General features: G+C 33.4%; 1 protein-coding gene across 3 annotated transcripts in view; it reads left to right on the top strand.

Moving 5' to 3' along the window:
- The window catches only part of LOC148599840 (uncharacterized), a 51501-nt gene extending 44060 nt beyond the window's left edge, over positions 1 to 7441 (top strand). For all 3 annotated transcript variants that reach the window (XM_088559463.1, XM_088559464.1, XM_088559462.1), the window contains one exon: positions 1167 to 7441. In XM_088559463.1, coding sequence (XP_088415589.1) covers positions 1167 to 1538 — 372 coding nt within the window. In that variant the 3' untranslated portion in view covers positions 1539 to 7441. The remainder of the gene's footprint in view (positions 1 to 1166) is intronic.
- Positions 7442 to 22792: the final 15351 nt, after the last annotated feature.

Genomic DNA, 22792 nt, shown 5'->3' with positions numbered 1-22792 from the left:
TATTAAATACTTCTTTAAGTATTGAATTTTTAGTGATATTTTCTTCAAAGGTTGTACAATATTTCTTTCTTATAAAACACAGTTAGAGATTAAAATGAAACAACTAAAAACCGAAAAGTAACAGTCCTTTTTTTTGTCAAACCCTCTTACGAAAATGATTTTGATTGTCTCTTACAATTTTCTTCCTTAAAAGTATGTTTAAAAATAAAAAATCGCATAATTTGAGTTAAAACCGAAACTGAAAATGTCTGGTTTTCCTGACTTCCAATTTTGTTTTGTAAGCCATTTCATACATCCTGTGGCAATTTTATGCTTTTACATTAAAAATTAAACAATTTTTGTAGCTACTGAACTTAACATATTTTAGTGTGAATATAAGTTTCTTTCCGTTACATTTTTGTTCGACATACCGCATCAAGGAAAATAAATTGACCAATCAAGTGCAAAATATCAATTTTTTGTCTTTTGATCTTCAAAATGGTACTGTGTTCAATACATAAATGTGTATCATACACATAAAAATATGGTAATAAGTTAATACATTTTTATACAGGGTAGGAAACTCGCTCAAATTCTAGTGAGTCCTGAATACAATTTTTCAATATATTTACTATATGGCTATATAGATTTTTGCTAAAATTAGCTTGCCCTGCCCCAAAATAGCCAGTCTTGGGCTGGCGGGCAGGCTTCTATTTCTGACTCTGCTTTATAGAATTATACCACTAGGTTCCATACTACAAATGAAGGCTTACGATTATTTTTGTGGGTTTTGTTTTCGATTATTAAGGAATAAGGGTCTTGAAAGGTCTTTTTCTGGTTTCGAGGCAATAGCTGGAGTTCAAGTCAGTTGGTATATGTGAAATTGTACCAGCAAAGGTAGATCTGGATTGATTTTGTGTGTATGTCACGAGTTGCGGTTCAATAGCAAGGATTTCATACCAGTGAAGTCAAGCTTAGATTGCATTTTGGAATTATTACCCAACTGTGACAAAATAAGGGTCCAAAAACAAGCATTTTCTTAGATTCTGTGTAGTAAGGGTTTGGATTTCTATGAAAAATTTTGCTAATTTCTTGCACATACCTATTTGTTAATTTAAAGTTCTTTGACCACTATATATTTATCAAAAAATGGTGTTAAACATTTATCACACATTTTCTATTTTTAGAAGGAAAGCAGAAACCTGGATCTAGCTTCTCCAGCTGCTAAGTTGTCCTATGCTCAAATGGTGCAAAAAGGTCGCGAGAATGAGGAAAATGCTGCCGAAGTAAAAACTGACGATAATAGTGACACTTCCGGCAACGAGTCACCCCCATGCTCTCGTAAAACTCTAAAAGAGCAGTCACAGACTCAAAAACCTGCATCAACTCGTACCCCATCTAAAGAATATGGACGACGTGAGTACGAACCAAAGGAGCAACGTCATGGTGGTGGCCGTAGGGCATCAAAAGAAAATCGTAATGTTGATAGACGTGACAGACCTCGAAGGGAGAGAAATGACCGTGAGGGCTGTAGGAGCTCTGTGTCATCGGCAAAATGAGGTCTTTTTCTTTCAGAGGGGGCGTTTTGGTTGGCAGCAGTTAAAAAAATAATTGGCATGAAATTTGTTCTTCTGTGATAAATAACACAACTCTTGGGCTAAGTAATATAGAAGAAAAGTGTGATGATTTGAGCAGAGAGGGCTTTGATTGATGACATTTGTTGCTGCCATTAGGAATGAGAAGACTTTAAAGGGGCAAGAAAATGAGTCAGGTTTATTTTAACACTATGACGTGTCATATTATTATGACGCTTCTTGTTTAACTGGATTTGGTTGGCTATTTGTGATGATCGTATGGATTTGTCGCAGATATGTTTATAGTGTTGATGGGAATGAATAGGATGGAAAGCTTTACACTGTATTTTGCCTTTTTTTTCTTATGTCCCCCCCTTTTTTTTCTTTCTCTCTACCTTTCTTTCCTCACTAAAAAAATACAAAGCATTTTATCAAATAAATTTTTATTATGCAAATTTGTACATACTTGCATAAGATGCAGAAATACATTATAATAGTGTGTATATTATGTAGAATAGAATGCATGTCATTGAAATGATAGACCTTGCATCCTGATGTCACTTTGTTATAGTACCCTCTAACAATCCTGAAATTTGTCCTCCTTTCCAATTTTTAGCCTGATTAGGGAACCATATTGCTCAGTTATTTATTATTTTGTCTGTATACAATCTTTTGGGAAGTTACTGGCAGATTTCCTAGCATGTACCATGTGTATGGCTCTTGTCCCAGATTTTGACTTCAGAGAGAGTAATGATCAATGGAGAAAATGGCCACATTTATATCGTGTATATTTAGATTGGTGCTAATATTACGATTGGCTTTAGAAAGTTTTATCGAAAATGGAGGAATGTTCCTATAATTAGAATTCTCACATGTCACGTTGATATTTTACAACTGCTTCTGAGTTTCTTATTTTTGTGATCTCTAATGTATATGATAAGTTGGGATTATAAACACAGGTGTCATTGTTTGCATAATGTCACATTTATCAGTGTAACAGTTACCTCATTGAATGATAATTCTTTAAACAATGCAATGGATTGATACAAATGCAGTTGTGTCCATTACCATCCAGATTAGAAGCACACACAAAATTAGGTTGTCTCTCAAACAAATATTCTAAAACTTAACAGAGTGTTAGTTTTATTCTGTATTAGGACAACTTCTAATGTCTTTTCCTGCAAGTTGATGTGCTAAGGTTGGACAATAATGCTGTGTTATAAATCAAACCAGCCAGAATAGTAGCATCTTAGTTCAAAAACAGGAAATTTCAGATTTTATTTTCCCTGGTTATACTATATTTAGTTAACAGAAAATGACTTGATATGGTATTCATGATAAAAATGTTGTGATGGTTTTTGTTTTGTCCCACACTTGTAATATATGTGGGCTTATTTTGTATATTTGAACATTTATTATTATAATTTTGTCTTTTTGCTTGTTGCTTTAAATTTATTGTGTGTATTATGGGTGTGAGAGTGAAATGATGTACATGTTTTGTTTCTGTTATTGTTAATGATCAATTGACAGTAATACCAGGTGACAAGCTGGACAATATGTATACATTTTTTTAAACATTTTAATTCTGCTTTTGAGCAGTCATATTTAATAAAGTGAGTAACGAAAAAAATATAGGTGGATTATCATGATTGTTAAAGAATCCTATGATAGTTAAGGGTTTCCTTTTTGGTAATAATTGGCATTCACCCTTTCTTAATGTCGTGTCATTGGTTTTTAGAAGTTTTTTTTTTTTTGATGAATTATTGATACCAGCACAAAGAGGCAATAACTGGAATTTAATTGAAAATCCTCAACTGCATGAAGTAGTGCTATAAAATGGAGTTGTTTTCCTGGTGCATATTTATTAATCAGTAAATTCAGAGGTGCCAAATATGAGGTTGATGAGAAAATTGTCTCCCTTTAAAATAAAGGATGGGAGGTAACTCAGACATGTTAATGAGTTGTGTCCCCTTTTATTTTTAAAGGGAATTTGATACTAAAAATGTTCTTGAGAGAGATGTTAAATGTTGTTAATATATTTCCATTATGAAATCATATTCTTCTTGGAGATATTATTTTCAAACACAGATCACGAAATAGCCTTATTAGGTAGTAAATGCACAATAATATGATAAAAAAAAAACTTCTTTTTTTTTTTTTTTTTTCACAAATTATTTTGATAGGATTATCAATGGCTTGGGGAAAGCTTGGCATGCTTATAGTATTGAGAATCTGGTATCACTGTCAAAATGTGTGTATATTGTTTTGGGAGAATCAAGAACACATTATGAACGTGGGCACTTATCGAGCATGGATGGGTCCTAATCGGCTTTACATTTTTTTTATTATATAGAATTTTTGTATTTGCACATCATGTTAATCTATGTTAAGTCGTTATTAGTATTGTATTTATGGTTTTGGTTTTCTTGTTATTTTTTTTTTCTTCTTCCTTTCATGTTATGTTCATACATTACATCATAAGGCCAAAGGAAATATTTGTTAGCTTCCTGTTTCCAGATTTAAACTTGCAGACCTACATTTTTATTTCATTTATATGATTAAATATGATGATTAAAGTTTCTAAATGGTTGTCTTTAAGAAGAATTCTAACCGAAATCTTTTATGGAGGAGGGAACTGGAAACTAACATATATTTTATTGGCTTTATTCAAACCAAGAAACCACCACATTTAAGAGATCAGGTTTTAGAGGTTAAAGTAAACCATGCAAAATCTGTTGTGTATCCTTCAATGCTGTTGACTTTTTGTCATCTTAGTATGCAAGGGGTTTTTATCTTCCTCTTTTACATTTATATTTTAAGGGGACTTGTTTTGATGTCAAAATATATGTCCCATTAAAACCTCAGCATTGTGAAATAAACACTTAGTAGAAATTTCTTTTGAATTAATTTTTTTTTTAAACAATCAACTTTGAATTTGAAAATATATTGAAATTGTCTGCTCTAAATTCATGTTGAACACATTTTGCATGGTTTTTCCAGTCTAGTGTAAAAATTAACCATAATTGTGCATACAGTATTATTCAGAAATCATAATGTAACATTAAATCATTCGTTAATCCCTTTTTAAAAGATTCAATGCTCAATTTATTAATATGATTTAGTTGTCCCCTTTATAAAAATCATGATCATGTAATAATTTCTTGACTAAAATGGCTTCCATATCTTTTGAGAATAATGCATTGAACAAGGTGATTTAACCATTGAATTCTGAATTATCTCCCTTGGTTCACACAGATTTGATTGGCTTATAGATGCCAGTAGAACCTATGGATGACAGTCAAATAACAAAACCTGTTTTAAATGATGAATTAGTTCTCCAGTTAGATTTCTTGTTGTCAATAAATATCGATGTAATTATAGCTGTTGTCCAAGACACTTGTAATGTGAAAAATATTTTTCAAAAGCAAGATAGTATGGTAAATTTAGGTTATCTTCAGTGAGACCCATTTGTCTGACCTAAGAGTGATTATATGGTTGGGCTAGCGAGAAAACTTGGGCAAACTACAAGGATTAGGAAATAAGCTGTTAGGATTAGACTGACAACAGTAGTATTAAACAAGGGGAGCTAATGATGAAATCCTATGAACAGAATGTTGCAGTTGTTGATTTGTTGTCTTTAAAGTAATTGCAATTCCTTCTTAGCAATTTTAAATTTAAAAATAGGAAATATTTCTCCTCAGGATACTGGAAAGCTTTTTCACCCAATCCTTTAAATGCAGAAAACATTTTATAATTGTTTATAAGCATGATGCTACTAATCTTACCTCTAAAATGAAGTATTGTGTCATCTCGTACAACTGATGGTTGGTTCTCAAGTTACCGCTGTCCTCATCAGGCTCCACACCATTCAGGGGAGATAATTGTAACAAATTTTTTTTTAAAAGTTGTCTGTCGTAGCATAATGTCTGTAGCATTTTATTTATGATTTTGCATTTCAATTTTTCATTACTTGAATTGGTTAATGTGTAGAATATTATCTTGGCGTTGTACATTTATCTGCATTTAGCTGTGTGGGGGAGTACTATTTTGTCAAAATCTTGGTTTTTGTTTTTATTCAAGATAAAAGTTATATATTGTGTCAAAATCCATTTACATTGTTTGTATCAGCCATTTTAGTTAAGATTAGGTTTTACGTTATTTACCATTGTTTTGGCAGAAATAGTGATATTGTAACATGTTGATGTATAACCTTTAGTGTATATTGAATACTTTTCAGTCTTAATCTGAATTGATTTATCTAAATGGAGAACAAAAAATCACATGAAAAACTTTGAAAGTTGGAGTTGTGCATTGCTATATTTAAAAGAATTGCTGAAGTTTCTTAATAATAATGACAGTTGTCTAGTTAGTAAATTTGAACATAATTGGTTACAGAAAATCAAGATTTTGATGAAATTGTTGTCAAGGAGAAGGTCTAGTTTGAAATTTTGTTTGGATGACAATTTGATGAATGATGGTTAATTATGTTGTGTAGATAATTCTATATTAAACCCATGTTTTTGTTAATTGTGTGGAAAGAATGATTTTTTTTTTTATTGTCTAACATGATTTTTTCCTTCGATGCAAACTTGTTCATATTTCATGTAATAAGGGGTCGTGTATATAAATTGTTTGTGATTTCTAGTAGTTACTTAGATATAATTTGGTTGAATCAGAAAAATGTTTTGATTTCCCACTGTTTAAATATATATTTCATACACTTTAAAGACCAGGATTTATTGTTTTCACAAACTTTCTCATATAGAGTACATACATTACCCTAGAAAACATTCACACATATCTTCATTCTCTCCCAAGCTAGTAAACAGAATGTACATGACTTCACACAAATATTTTGAAGTGCCATGATTTCTTTCTTTTTCCTTTGAATATTCTTTCACCAGTATAGCACTGAAAATTTGAGCTTTGTTTTAAAATTAAACAAAAAAGACAGAAGTAAATGAGCATTTTGGAAAAATTCCAATGGTGACATTTTAGTTTGGTAGTATAAATTCTGTCTAAGTTCATGTCATACCTAAGCCAGAATTCTATCTTGTTCTTGATCAACTGATGAATAATTCATTTTAAAGGTGCAATCATTATTGATTTTTTTGTCAGATAATGATGTCAATTCAAAAAAATATAGCTATTTTCATGACATAGTTATTGTGTTGTATGTCAGGGAATAATTTGATGAGAAAATTGTCTCCCTTTAATATTAAGGATGGGAGATAACTCACACATGTTAATGAGTTGTGTCCCTTTTAATTTTTTAAAGGGAATTTGATTCTTAAAATGTTCTTGAGAGAGATGTTAACATATTATAAGGGGTATTTTGTTAATTTATTTCCATTATGAAATCATATTGTGTGTGTTTTGTTACAATCTAGATGGGTCAAGGATTTTAAAGATGACCTGTCTTGCCATACTATATCAAAACCATGATGTTGAAGAAAGAATGTGTGATTGAAAACAAATCTCTATCTGCTGTTGGTGTTCAAATCATCCAATCAAATTTTGTGTCATATGTTGCTTCAGCTATTGGTAAACAGGTTTGTAATAAAAGATTCAACCAATCATCAGTCAGCTTTCAAAGCATTGTACTCTTTCACAGATCTAGGTGATGGTTTGTTCTCCCCAATATTTTAAAACACCAAATTTTTTAAAATATTCTGTTATGTTCCCTTTTCCTAATTGTTATTTTATAGATTAGACTTTTTACAGATCAAACAAAAATAGCTTCAGTCCTTGTACGTATGGCTTAAGACAACATCAACTTGTACCTTAATTGTATTTTTCATTTGAACTGTACAAATGTAGGACACTTTAGAATTGCTAGCACAGTATACATTTACTTAGTAGAATACATAGTCAGATGTCTTGCTAAACAGCATAAGAAATTTTCTACATGTACCACCATACTTTTGATATGTACCCTTCCCTTTTGGTGTGAAGAGATTGTTGTGTTTCTCAAATGTTAAAGAGGGGAGGTTATTCATTTTAAGTATAAAATTTTGTAATTTGGCAGAATTTCCGGAAAACTTAAGTATTCTCTCTCAGGAAGGACTGCTTAGACATGACATTTTCAGCTAATTTGATCTTTTGACTGGTGTACATTTTGTTCTGTGAAAAGGTCGGTAATATTATTGTTTTTTGCTGTTGTTTAAATTGGACAAAGATTTATTCCCCTTGACATAAAGGTCATTATGAATGAAATATTGTATAAACACTGTATTGTGCTTTTTGACAATCCGCACCCTAATAAGATAACACATTTTAAAAACATGGTTGTGCAAAAAAAAAAAAAAAGAAAAGAAAAGAAAAAAGAAAGTGTAGTTTTGCTTCAATTTTAATTGGTTTATTTATTATATTGTGGAGAACATACTTATCAATAGCATTATTTTAGTGAATATTGATATTATGAAATTTTTAAGTTTTCTAGCATGAAATTTTCTTTGACATTGTTTAGAGCATTGGTAAAAAAAAAAGGATTTTTTTGTTATTTTCTTGGATTTTAAATGTACTAGTACAAAATATGTAAGCATTTGACTCACCAGGAGGTAGGCCTAAGGTAAGGGACACAACTCTAACAAATCATTGGAATGTTTGTATTCAGCATTTTACATCAACCTCGTGTAAGCATCAAAGTAACTTGGAATTATTTCATTCTGTTTCAGTTGAAAGCTTGAAAGGCTTTGATGAAATTGAATATGATACTAACATATCACTGATTTTAATTTATGTTCCTTACACTAGGTCTACTTCCTAGAATGATTTCTACTCACTGAAATGTTTGGCATTACTTTGTTGACTGAGAAACAGAAATAAACAAGTCATTATCATACATTGTATTCTTGTCAGGGTTTTTATTTGCCATAGTAATGTGTCCCAGTTAGGAAAGTTGGAGTGTGATCCCTGACCAAGTCACACTGAAGTCCTCAAAATTGGCAGTCCCTCCTTCTGTGCAAGCATGTGGTCTTTGAGGGAATAGAGTGAAGATTGGATGGCTCAAGTTCAGGAAAAAAATGTCCATGTGGGGTACAATGCCTATCTGTGGGCAATTGATTCTATGAGCTAGCACAATACTGTAAACATTGATTTTTTCGGATGCTGTCAAGCGAACGCATTTGCGGGTATCAATTTTCACGGTTTAAAAATAGTAATCTAGTACAAGGCTGGGTCTGTTTGATTGGTCAGTCGTTATCCTTCTGATATACATGAAATGTCAGCCAAAGAACGTTTAACTATAATCAATCTTTTCAAGATCTGCATCCCTTATGGTGCTTTTGTGTTGATGGACAATTAAGATGGGGTCCAGTTAAAAGGGCACCTGTAGTAAAGGTCCATGTGAACTTTATCAATCGGTCCAGCATCTGGCATTTGTCGTTAACAAGGTCTTGAAAAAATCAACTTCTTTTTAGTTTTAACCAAATTTATTCAAGTATATAAGCACATACAACTACTGTAAGCTCTTTTGCATACTGACCTAATGGTAGGATTATGAAAGTTGTGAAATAGCTAATACAAAGTTCCATGTCCTTGACTTCATGGTAGATTTTGATGAAACTTGGTAGGTATTGTTAATCCAATGTCTTGCACAAATGATCTACTTTTGGTTAAACGGCTTTTATGCAATTCCGAAAATGTTCTAAGTTTTTTTATACGGCTACAATAAAATTGCTGTCGTCATTGTCCGTAGAATTCTTGGTTTCATGACTAGAATGTGAACACAGGTGAATCCACAAAAGGAGGGCTGTTGTTGATTTTTTGTGACGTTACTTGAACTGTTTAGGAATTGAGGGCAAGACACAAACATTTTCACGTTGTCCAGACAATACAGATTTATTTGAATATTGTAAGGCAAGGTGCCACGCCACCAAGAAAAGGTTTCCATTGCTTTTTGGATTGTGACAACTTGTTAGGAACCAGGGACCAGAGACAAGCATTTTCTGATGTCTTAAGAACTTTTATCCTGGATCTCTGAATATCGCACCTCAGGTAAAGGCTTGAACTGGTTATGAATGAGGGACAATACAGCCTTTTCCTGATGTCTGAACAATAACTGGAGTTTAAGTATATGTAACTTTTTAAATATTGTTGCTCTTTGGAATTGTGATATATGATATCGTTAAAATTATACCACAAGTTGCCATAAGACAAAATGAACGTTGTGATTTGTGTGTGGGGGGTGATTTTAACCGTTTAAAAATGGGACCAGAAACATGATATCCGGATGCATAACTTGAGTAAAAGTGAATGACACCAATTTACCATACCCAAAGATACACATTGATTTTAGTAGTTGTGACTGGAACAGTACAGAAATTTTAAGAAAAAAAGGGCCACATCGATTCTAGTCCAATTCCTATCCTGTATGGGTTGATCTCATTTTTAACTCACAAGCCGTCATTCATTCTAATGGACACTCCGATATTAATCGCCTTTTTTGTGCAAGTTAAACCAGAAACAAACTCAACCTATTTACAAATGCGTTCATGGAACAGTGAGACCTGAACCAGAGAGAGACCGGTTGAAAAATACGGAGACTCTCTCGAGACTCGGCTACATTTTAACACATAGACGCAAGTTTTCATATGTAGCTGGTAAGGCACATTTTTATTTCGTTCAAATTTAATTTTATACATCAACTCAACGAGTATCAAATGAACACATTTTGCAAAAGGAATGAAGCTGTGCGTCATTTATTTTAATACTAGTAAACCATTTTCAGAAAATGCAAAAGGCAGTATTTCAGTATTAACAGACATTCTTGATTTGTTCCTAAAAGTTGCAGAAATTGTCCGAAAAGAATCAAAACTGTTGTTCACGATCCTTAACACCCTCATTTTACGAGCATGCTGCATTACTTGATCCAATGTTCCAGTCAAACAAAAGATGTTTCAAACCCCGAACCCGCTTCTGCAAATGCAGAACAAAAACCTACCTTACCATGATCTATGATCAAACAGCAGGATGAGGTATAAGAGCCTTTTGTCGTGGGGCCAATAACAAGGAACAAGAATTTGACGGGATTTAACATCATATCATTACCTCAGGTATACGCATGCGCATGAATCTTTATGATCCTTTATAATATCATAGGAAAGTGTTCTATACCACAAAGGTCAAACTGTGATTGATTTGTGAGGGGGTGGGTTATGACATACTCCGTTCAAGAATTTGGGGCTGAAAAGGTGCAAATACAAGTTATAGTGCTTGTTTCAAAATAAAAACAATATCATGAGTAATAGTATATATTTCTTTGAGATAAGGTTTTACACCACCAAAGACAAGTATGGTTGATATTTTGGGTTATAGATCTTACTGGCTAGGGGTAAGGGTCAAAAGGGTCAACAATAAGAATTTAAAAAAAAACTAAACTATTTAACAAAGTATAATTTATGTGTACATGTATTGATGTCTATACAAATGCATCACAGGTTTACATGCCAACTGTCATGCTGAGATTGATATGGAGTTGTACACTGTATTCATGGAGGAGTTAGGGACCAGCTGTGACATTTCTGATTTCCGGTCAATGTCTTGATCAAAAGTGTATGGATCTCTTAGAAATTGTTCAGATACTGTGAAAGTACTTTTATTCGTGGGTACCAATTTTCGTTGTTCAGGGAAAAATGACCAGTTCGTTGACCTTTTTTTATTTCCTGGATTTGAGAACTATATCATACAAATGAAGGGAAATTTCGTTTTCATTGGGAACCCAATTTCGAGATTTACCTATCCCATTAAACCACGAAAATTGATATACCATAAAATACCTATTTCAGTCGTCAACTATGTCCCTTACAGAGTAGGAATTAAGTACCAGTCCATATAAAATTCAGACACTGCATATGGTAAAGTGTTTCATGGTGTAGAAAAACCCACAGAAGAAACGATGTTTTTTTTCAGTCTACGTATGCTATATATTTACAGAATGATAATCATTTCTGTATTCAGATCTGTAATTTCGAGAATATCATACATTCATCTCACACTAAAATCAGCGAAATGGAACCAAATCAAGAACGATAACTCAAAGTGCCAATTTCATGTACAATCTATATAATTTTTATCTCAAACGCTGAACAACCAAATGATAAACTAAGACTGGTTATATGATCAATAACTCTTTCTGAATAAGAATTACAACTGAATTTGGTGGGTTTTTTGACATGCATGAATTACCTTCTGTCTGATTTTTAGAAAGACTACTACTTAAGTACTTCTCCATCTAAGAATCATGCAAAATGTGTATAAAGTGTGGCACATGAAGGAAAGCACGCAGAAATTTTATTGCATTATCCAAATATTTATACCCGATAACCTCCGGAAATAACCATCAAAGTGTTTGGAAAATTTGCCTTTTTAAGATATTGATAGGTCAAATTTAGTTGAAATGCACTATGGAAAAATGAAGGGAAAATATTCCCGCATTTTTTCCTTATATAAGCAGTCAAAAATATCTACGTCACACATGGTTCAGGAGAAATCTAAACAACTTTTCAACTGTTTTCTAGATGTTCTGAATATATTCGAGGAAAAAAGACTAAATTGAGAAATATGATGTGCCACCCATTGCCCGATTCTTACGCAGAATAGTACTTAAGTTTAAAAAGGGCGCTCGGGATACTTTGCATAAACTGTATATTTTTTATGTCTCACTTCAAACTTAATGTTCTGCGTAGGTAGTCTTGCCGCGATGTAGTTGAAAATATTTTAATTGATGAGAATCCTGCCATTTGATTGGTTTGTTGACAAAAATCAACATTGTTTCAATTGTATAAACTAATTTGCTATTTAGTCCACGCCCACCTTTTACGGAACTACTTTTTGATTGTCAACATACGGAACAACGTTTTCAGTCACATTGTAACGTTGAAACGTTTTTGTGACAATAATTTACTAACTTTATGTCCGCCGGGTTTATGTCAAATTTCTGCTTAAATAACTGTGCCTTCAATTTTGCAAAATAACTGAACATTTCCCAATGATGAAATGACAGCGTCTTGCCGCAGATTTTAAAATGGCGGCCAATTTGTTTACTAGAATTACTACACGGCGGGAAAATTAAAGTTGCTGTTTACTCAGTGTTAATAAAAGTGATGGACACATTTTTTAATTAAAATATAATGAATGTATTCAATTTCTGATTAGTTTATACGCTATAACCTAATTTGGGTCCGTTTACGCTGAATAATTCGCCAAGCGGACCCAAATTAGGTTATAGCGTATAAACTAATCAGAAATTGAATACATTCATTAATAAATTTTCTGACCAGCAAAATTTCCCCAAAAAATATTCTGACCCCATAAAATTTGCAAGCCTCCCTTAGAATAAAATGGTCATTCCCTAAGGTTCTTGATCTTTTTACGCCTACCACATCAACCACAATAGTTTCTTCAACAAGAGTCCTTTTAAGTATGTTGCCTCTTAATGTCCCACCTTGCGGAACAAGAATTTCAAAGAGCTTTTATTACCCATGATTCATTATTATTACGTCATAAAGTAACCATTAAAATCCATTCGTGGAATTAATTGCATGCTAAAATCAATTTTGACATCGGTATTAAGCATTGTAAGGCGTTTATTAACCCTCAATGTGCTTAAATAAAGTGTAGATTCCAGATTACTTCAAAAGTGATGTATTTAAGCTGAGCGAGTAGAGTAAATAGTTTTTACTGTAGAGTTAAGACTAGCTTCTAAATATTTCTGTCTAGTATAAAGTTTCTTATGATATATATCAATTAACAGGGACGGATACAGAGATTTTGAAAAAGGGAGGGGTTCCAGAGAAAAGGGGAGGTCACCTAAGTTCTGCTCGCAAAATAAACAAAAATCCGACAACAGGTGGGTTCCGACCCCTGAGAGGGGTCTAGAGAAAAAGCGGGGCTCAAGCCTATTATTGGCAATATTCCCCCTAATTGAACGAAATTAAATACTTCCCAACAAAGGTAATGGGGTTCACACTTTAACTTCGCATCAGAGCGTACTCGCTGTACTGGTACTTCTGGTGAAAAGTTCTCAATATATACAGATATAAATTTGTGTATATCATAAATTGAAATTGTGACCAATATGATGTAATGTCAACGAAACTGAGAAATGCCATTTTTTCCTAGAAAAGCAGAAGACGCTTACCTTATCGGTGCACATGGTCCATGCTCCCATTTTTAGTGGAGTCCGAGTTGTTCATTCACTTTTGTTTCTTTGTATGTATTATTTTAGTTACTTTATGTTTTTTTGTTGAGTTTGTCTGTTTTCCATAACTGGCCTTTGTCCCTGGATTGTATTGTTTTGATTTCCGCTAGAATCTTGGTTCCCTTGATTACTCTTTTATACCAGAGTTATTACAATCAAATAACGTTGAATTTGACCATACGTAAGCTAATCTTATTGTAGTAAATGCTTCATTTGCGCGTACTTATCATGAGCATCAAACATAAATGAGGATTCTTATGCAAATGATTGAGTGGAGACTAATGCGCATTATCCATTTTGATAATGCGCATTCTAATTCCCATAGGAGTTCATGTTCCACATTTGTGTGAACGCCGCAAGTTCCAATAAATGCGTTAACACATACGTTTATGAATGCTTCTTGGAAATCATCCACGTGTGATGAGTACAAAGCAAATTGTAATTCGCATTCACTATGTAGAGTTAACCAAAAATGCGAATTGGATAATGCGAACGAGGCATGGGAATTGATGGATGGATATAGACGACTATGTGGTTGAAATATTCAACAGTCGTCTAGGTGAGCTGTTCTGGTTACATGCATACAATATCTGATATTGTATACGCGTAATATTACCTTTAACTTATTTTTTTTTTGTTTTTTTTTTTTTGTGGGGGCGGGGGGTATCAAATTATCAACAAAATATATCAGGGCCGGTTCCATACACTTTGAAAAGGAAGGGTGCCAGCCGAGGTTCCAACAGAAAAGGGGGTGCTAGGACATTATTTGCATTTTTTGTTAATCTTACACATGAAAATGACAAATTTTCCAATAAAAAAAGGGTGCCAACCCCCTGCACCCAATCTGGATCCGCCACTGTCAATAAAGATAGATCAATAATGTTATTTGTAATCAACGATCCGCACGCGGTAGACATTGCTTTGATCATTAGTTTAATAAATCAGGGCTTTCAAAGGAGATGATCAATAGTCTATTTATCCTTGGGTAAATTTCTACCATAAGGAGTATTACCTCAGCAATACAATAATAAAATATACATTAGCTAGAATAGCTGCATTTTAACATTTCTATTTCCATATTCTAGCTTTAATTCCCCAAAACTCATTTCATGCGGAACACATCGGGATTGCAGCATCATAGGACACGTCCGAATAACTCTTCTGGATTCAGGATTTTTGGTAATTTTCATTAAAAGAAGAAAATTTCTCCTTAAGCGACAAATTGGAGAAAAGATCATATCGGGTATTTCATATCTACCTTAACACGAGAATGCTCTCAAGACATCTGCGTTAAATTGCTTAATTAGCCACTAAGCACCTATCAACGCTTTATTATTCAAATTCGACACTAAATATTGATGACGAAAACCATGGTAACGGCGTTCGTTCCGCTATTGTCCATTTCCGAATCCAATGTGTAACTGTTCCACCGATTACCGGAATTACTCAGAAATATGTGATTACCACAATCTTTTACGATGTCATGATTGGGATGTTAAACAGTTTCATTTAAGGATATAAATGTGTTCTTATTTCAGGACAAATGGATCCTGTTTTCACATCTCCGTAAGAATCAGGCAGGAGGCGATACGCCGTAATTTTTGTTGCTGAAATACATTCAAATTACTTGTGATACAAATAGCGTGGCGTGAAGAACATTTTACGGGTTTCATTGGTAAAGGAAATAAAAATGGCGTGAAAAGTGTGACCTTGCATTTCAACCGGTTTCTTTCTCCCCAATCTACGATTTGTTTTTTTTTATGTACAATGCATTGATACCATAACGTTATAGGCCAGACCCTCCCTAATTCTTATATGGATTTGTACTTGATTGAAACAAAAACGATTTTTTTTTTTGTTTCTCAAAGTCTTCAACTTCCTTATTTTGTGTAGGACAATTCAAAAGGAATCTTTGGAATTGTACCATGATCTTGATTATGAACAAAAACGCATGCTATCGACAATTTGGAATATAAACTCATAAAATGTATTTTTTTTGCTAATTTAATGAAGTACCGGGTACAAAAAGGTTGTACGCATAGGAATAAGGTTGGGATCGAGACTCGGCGCATATAGGTTAAAAAGTTACTAAATAATTGCAGTGAAACCATAAGGCAAAACTTTTTGGACTAGAATTCGAGACTTGGTATGTATCAGTTGAAAAAGTTACTTTGCAGTGCACTTGAACTCAAGTATTGGAATAAGAAAGAGATCGTTTATTGTGATATTTCGCATAATGCGTATCGTTTACAGTACTCAATTTAGGAGTTGGTTAGTACTTGACTAAGAGTTGGTCACATGAAAGCAAAGCAACAATTTATTTGTGCGAATAATGGGATCGGTTTCAAAGAGATGGTATGTGAAGTGACAATATCTCTGAGATTGTTAAGGACACCGAGGAGAAGGTACACAAATCTGCAAGACCGAGTTGATACATTAAGGAAGTGGGACACGGAACGGCATCACTTGAGATTGGTGAAGTTGCAGAATATAACGTCAGAATAAGTACTAAAATCATAGACTATGAGTGCAAGCACGCTGTCCTGCATACACCTGGAAAACAATTGTCTTCGATTACGGACAGAATAAAAACATACAATATCATTTCTTCAGATTTCCGTTTATAGGATATTGGCTATATAATCTTAGATAAATGAACTTATGGCGTGTTGAAAATTAACATTATAGCAAGCAAATTGAAAGGGAAACTTGTTTTCTATAGCAGGTTAGTATGTTTTTTTGTGTGCGTTTATGACTGTGCCGGTGACTACAATCACGAAAATAAGTGTATAAAGTGAAATGATCGGTTGGTTCATTGTGTTTATATCACCTCCGATGATCGTGGACTTTCAATGAACGCTGGATTTAACTTTTCTGGCTTCAGCGATATCATCATAAATTGAAATACTCGACTAGTCAGCAAAAATGGTATGGATATGTTGAAATATTTGTTTCGATCACGCAAGACTGAATGTGATCTTCAAAAAAATTTGACATTTGACATTTTACGAAATGTTCATTGAAAGTACATCCTTTATTTTTAACAAGATATAACTTTCTATATTAATAGTTTGTTTGGTTGTTTTTTGTTTTTGTTTTGTTGTTTTTGTTTTTATTTTTGTATTTTTTGTTGTTGTTGCTTGTTTTTGACTTTGTTTTCAAGAAAAAAAAACTTGTATTGTACTTTATATCATTTCAATTTGTGTAATTGATAGAATAAAAAGAAGTGAATAAATACGTACTGAGTAACATAATGTGAACTAGATGTAATGTGCAATAGTCCATCTTTAGATGTTTCCTTTTCCGTTAGCTTCATTGAACGAGGTATTGGGTGCGCTCGATTAAGCAAAAAGTAATAAGTGATTTATAATCAAGGAACCAAATTTAGAAGACTTTTGCCAAGCTTTAATCTAAAAGACTTCCGTAAGCAGATTTTCTATGTCATAATGTATATGATTTTATCAGATGTAGACATAAAAGCCCACGATTAACTAGAGAAAAAAAAACGATAACGTCGCTATCTTTATAACGATAATCGATACATTTCTTAAAATCCTGACATAATATACGTCACTGCAGTTCTAGTTTCTTTAATTCCAGAAAAAAGGTCCACAACAACGACGACAGCGAAGGACGCTCTGTGGTCTGGAGTTGATTTGATATTCGTGTAGACTAGTTCCCCGACCGCAATATTCAGTATGTTACACATATACAAATACGTGAGAGTGTATTGCTAGTAGCTAATACCTGGAACGTATTCCCGGGAACCAGGAAGATGTACATGCAACTTGTCCATGCATTTCCCGATAGATATAAAATTTAATGATAAATTGAATATAAGAAATCCAATACGACAATTATAGGAATTATTTTCTTGTTTTTTAAGTCCTGTGAAATTCTGGTGTATGGTCAAATTTTTGGCATTTTACAGAACCGTAGTTTTGAATACTTATGAAATCCAGTGTATGGTAAATTATTTATCATTAATTTGCCAGTGCGGAACATTGTTCTTGAGTGGTGGTCAACGAAATTTTGCGGTATGGTTATAAATTCATTCTTCCCACAAGGTGGAGTCGGAATCCTATAAACGCGAAAGAACTTTGACCCAGAGTATATCGAAACGAATATACATTCCGATGAATGATAAAATCTTGTCATGTCACATTCATTATTTTGGAGTATCGTTAGCATTTTTTCCTAATGCTGTTATATAGTTGTTTGCAAGAACAATTCGATTCGTGAACGTCTGTTTGCATGGAGTGCTAATTATCTGTTTATTGGCCATAATTGAGATATTGTCATGGATACTAAGTAACTGTTATCATTAAATATGACCATTCCTGCAGATATGATGGTCCATTATGGTTACGATATTCGTTACATGGATTTTTGTCAATTTTAAGTTGGACTCGAGCTTTTCTGTTATTTAACACTTTCTTGTGTAATTGATGAAATCATTGCATATCTGATAAAATGGAATGAACATAATATGAAGTTGGATATAAAGTACATGTATATATGATGCCAGTTTAAGCTCAGTGCCGACAAATAACCCGAATGCTTTAAAAATTTCAGTTTTGAATGAAAAGAAACAAGAAGTACACGTAACATCGCTTCTGACATAAAAGGTCCAACTATAAACCATAATTGCAGAAACTCCATATTTGGCGTATGTGGCCTCAATTCTGAAAGGACAAAATATAGGGAAGAAAAAGTGCAGAAATTATATTGTAATTCAAGACTTTAAAGACAGAAGCATACTCGATAATAGCAGTATATCCTATGAATTAATTTTGAAACTCACGTAAAACATCGATCAATAAAATAGTATTATAAAAACTAGGATCGGGTGATAAAAGTGCATTTAGGTCAACTTGCAGTTTTGTACTTTCAAGCTATAATTTACTCTTCATCAAATTACTTATTTCAAAATCGTAGGCTTTGATTAAGCTTTAACGCAAGAGAGATAAGAACTGAGTACATTTTCTCTGTCGTGGTGAACGTAAAGGGATTAAGAGATACATGTAGTACAGTATATGAGCGGTCCGTTTCTATATCAGCTGCCGATCCAGGACCACTTGGTATTCGAACTTGATTTTGCTCCATATTTTCTTTTGTTTATTTGTTTTTGTAACAGATGTATAACTAAAAGATCTCAGGAGTTGGAGCATTATAATTTTCCACATTCTGTAAACCGACCTCGGATTATTGGAACTTGAAAAGTACAATTCTTTTAACGATATCATAGCCGTATGTAGAAAAACGTACAATTACATGAGATAACGGCTGAAAGCACCAACCTCCAGACGAGCGTGACAATAAGACCCTTTGTAATCAAAATCATTGTCAGTAGCGTGCATGACACGCCAAGAGGAGTACAAAAGCAAACATTCTCCTGACTAGGCAGTAAAAAATTCCAATACAAGAGCGCTTCTAAGATGATAAACCATAATTGGGATTTTAAGCTCAAGTTCAGATTCCATCAATACATTTAATTTCTCTTAATCCCTTGATACGAAATTAATAACTATACATAACTATCGCATAACGTATACATTTGCAAGGTCTAAGACATTTAGCGTTTTTAATTTTCAAGGTAATATTGGAGAAATTACGTTGCCAATTATTTTTTCGTCACTGTTTTGCCGTCTAGAGATTGACGCCTACATGTATGTATAACTTTTTGGATGTCTTAGCATTAATGATGGGCTGGTCTTGTGGATGAAGTGATATAGACGGACATACGCGAAACTGGTCAGCCAAAAAAAAATCGGATTGGTTTAGACGGACATACATGTACTTGATGAGTCTTTCTATTGGAATGAAATTTACTAGTTGAATCGATTAATCCAAAACGACATCACAAAGTGAGTTGGATATTTAAGTTTGAAAGTACATGTAGAGTTGGAGTTCTTGAATTCATCTCTATACATGGATTATGTTTGTATAGTTACTTGCTGAAGCAACAAGACATTGTAATACATGATTGCATTAGTGGAGTCTAAATGACCATATATAAAGATGCATTTCCATAGTTAAAGAATTATTGAATGAAACTAGATACAAGCTTATATATCCAGATCGACAGGGCGCGTTGTTGACTGGATCACATGGCACTTTACTGCTAACTACAGCATTTTTCCTAGAAATGTGATGTAAGTTTACTAGTGACATGCAGCAAGTGTAGTCTAGTTTTGCAATTAGCAACAAATGTGTAAATCGCGGACATTTTAACCATTGGATTAAGCTGTTTTATTGTATAAATTGCATGTCAATATTGTGACATTGGTCTGTTGTTCTGTGGAAATATATCAGATTCAGTCTGTTGTGTTTCCAGATCTGCTTTTGGGCCATTGTGCGTCTACATTAATTATTCTGAGAGGATTAAAAAGACTAAGATTTCAAAGTGGAACCGAAGTCGTGTGTTCATTGGAATATCGAATATAATCTACGAATCTTATTAAAATTCGAATTGTTTCCGGAAATTTCGAATATTTTCAATTTACAAGAATGCAGTAACGATTTACTTATTAAAGCATCAGGGCAAAAATAGTTATAAACTTACCTCTTGTTTTTCTCAATATTTGTGATATTATGAGTGAATTGTTTAGTAACAATTTCTATCATTTCAAAACCTAATTCCGAATGTGTTATATTTTGGACAGATTTATGTACTCCAAATATATACGACAAGATTATTAATAGAGTCATAAGTTTGTTTTTAATCTTCAACGAATCAAAGATCATGGGTTCGTGTGCTGGCCGACACATGAAAGTAGCAAACGGAATTAAAAATGTTCCACAATCTTCCACAGCTTCCATAGAAACGAAAAATTCCCAGGATCCTTCAAAATCCCGCCAAATTTCTCAGATCAACTATCTTCGATATTCATTCGGAGAGAACTCGAGTTATGGACCAAATTTAAGCTCCCTGGAAGGTGAGTGATACTTGTAGTACTTATGTGTTGTAAGGCTTTATTTGTAAATGGAATTCTTGAACTTATTTTGATGACGTTACACTAAGGCAAAAAAAATATGTCTGTTTCGGGTTTCCCGACCGAACCTAATTTTTTTCTCCCGACCTTAATACATTTTTTCTCCAAAATTAACAAAATCGGTAATTTCCGCCAATTTCTGGTATAATATGGATCATTTCCGGTAAAACCGAAAGTACGTTAAAAACCAGGTCACAATAGCATTTGAATAGGAGACTTATTTATATTACGTAAATCCAAGCGCAAATACAGTGTACTTATATTTTGTTCAAAATTCCTACAAAAAATAAGTGTATTGTAATAAAAGACATGATTAATAGTTGTGTATGTTAAAAATTAAACTTTCTACTTAAAACCAAACACTTTCATGACTTAAACATGATGCTATTTTGCAAATATAGGCTCAACTTTAGTCGAGAAAAAATAAAATGAAAACAAAATAAAATGAAAATGCCGACCGACCTACCCTATTTTTGGGAGGAATGTAACCCTAAACAAACATATTTTTTTTTGCCTAATGTGTAAATCGAGTAATGCATCCTCATCAGTGAGTCTTTGTATACATTGAATAAGACCCGTTTTATATTTCGTTCGCTTAATACAACCACGATGGCGATACGTTTTAAATGACTGTGCGCATTTGTCAATGAAAATTGTTACATTGACATGGTGAGTTACTGTAATGTCAAGGGCATAAAGATGTCGTCACATTGGTGAGGCATTTTCCATGTTGAGTTCATTAAATAGAACCAACACTCGTTTTACCTGTGTCTTTGTTTTAAGTCATTGCGTTGAGAGACGGTTGGTCGGTTATTATACAAATCAGTCGACTTGTTGACTCGCCTAAAGTAGTCATATTTTTGTGTCATTGCATATGTTGAGTATTCGTAATAAACCACATTGATGGTTTTAATTATGAAAGTCTCAGTGGACCGGGTATTATAATATACTTTTAGCAGAAAGTGCATTTGAAACCGTGGTCTGCCAGACTGGTGGAACATGTGCAATATGTACGGCACAAGTAGTTATGTAATTTTCTGTGGGAATGTAACTGACTTGAATTAATATTTCTCCATTCTTGATGGGTAAAATTTCAACATGCCAGGCGAGGCGATCATGTTAAACTTTAAATTTTACTATTGAGAGTGGAGAAATAAATTTAATCAAGACATGGCTGAAGAAGGGTCGGTTTCTCCTAAGAAATTTGTAGCAAACTTTGAATATGTTAAACGGTGGACAGATTTCTGAGTTTATCACAGCCAAGTGATTGACAAGTCTTGTATATTTTCAACCACTCGCTCAGTAAATGGAAATGCAGTTACCAATACTATGTCATGTAGAGTTAATTAAATTCATGCAAAAAGCCAAATGATTTAAAATCAATTATATATTGATATGCTGCTTATCCATTCATAAAAGTAATATCAATTCCATGTTGACAAACACACCTGTCATCTTAGATACATGTACATAGAACTAACAGTGCGCCATGCTATGTTCATGATGCATAGTAAAAAAAAAAAAAAAAAAAAAAAAACAGGCGCCGCGATTTCACAAAAAAAGTTGTAAGTGTGAAATTGATCGCAAGTTATGACGTCACAATGCTATTTACGATCAACTTTACACTTACGAATTTTTCTGAAATCGACGACTGTTTAATTAAGTAAAACATTAGAGAAAACTTTCAAGTTAAAAGAACCTAGGGTCATAATAAGCTATAGTGTAAACATAATTATGTCAAAGAACCCACTAGAGCCAACTCTTCTGACAGTTCTAGCAGTGCCGGCTCTACGAGAACAGTTCTACTAGTAGAGCCAGCTCTTCTGACAGTTCTAGCGGTGCCGGCTCTACGGGAACAGTTCTACTAGTAGAGCTAGCTGTTCTGACAGTTCTAGCGGTGCTGGCTCTACGAGAACAGTTCTACTAGTAGAGCCAGCTCTACTTCTAAGAACTGTCAGAAGAACTGCCTCTAGAACTGTTCTAAATATGTCATACAACTGTTCTTCTAACAGTTCTAGGACAGTTTTGTGAGATGTTAGAAC

The sequence above is a fragment of the Perna viridis genome, chromosome 13, assembly GCF_037379345.1.
Source record: "Perna viridis isolate PV_CMFRI_1.1 ecotype Kerala chromosome 13, ASM3737934v1, whole genome shotgun sequence".
Taxonomy (NCBI): domain Eukaryota; kingdom Metazoa; phylum Mollusca; class Bivalvia; order Mytilida; family Mytilidae; genus Perna; species Perna viridis.
Note: the sequence above shows the minus strand (reverse complement) of the source record. Positions and strands in the feature narration are given on the sequence as shown.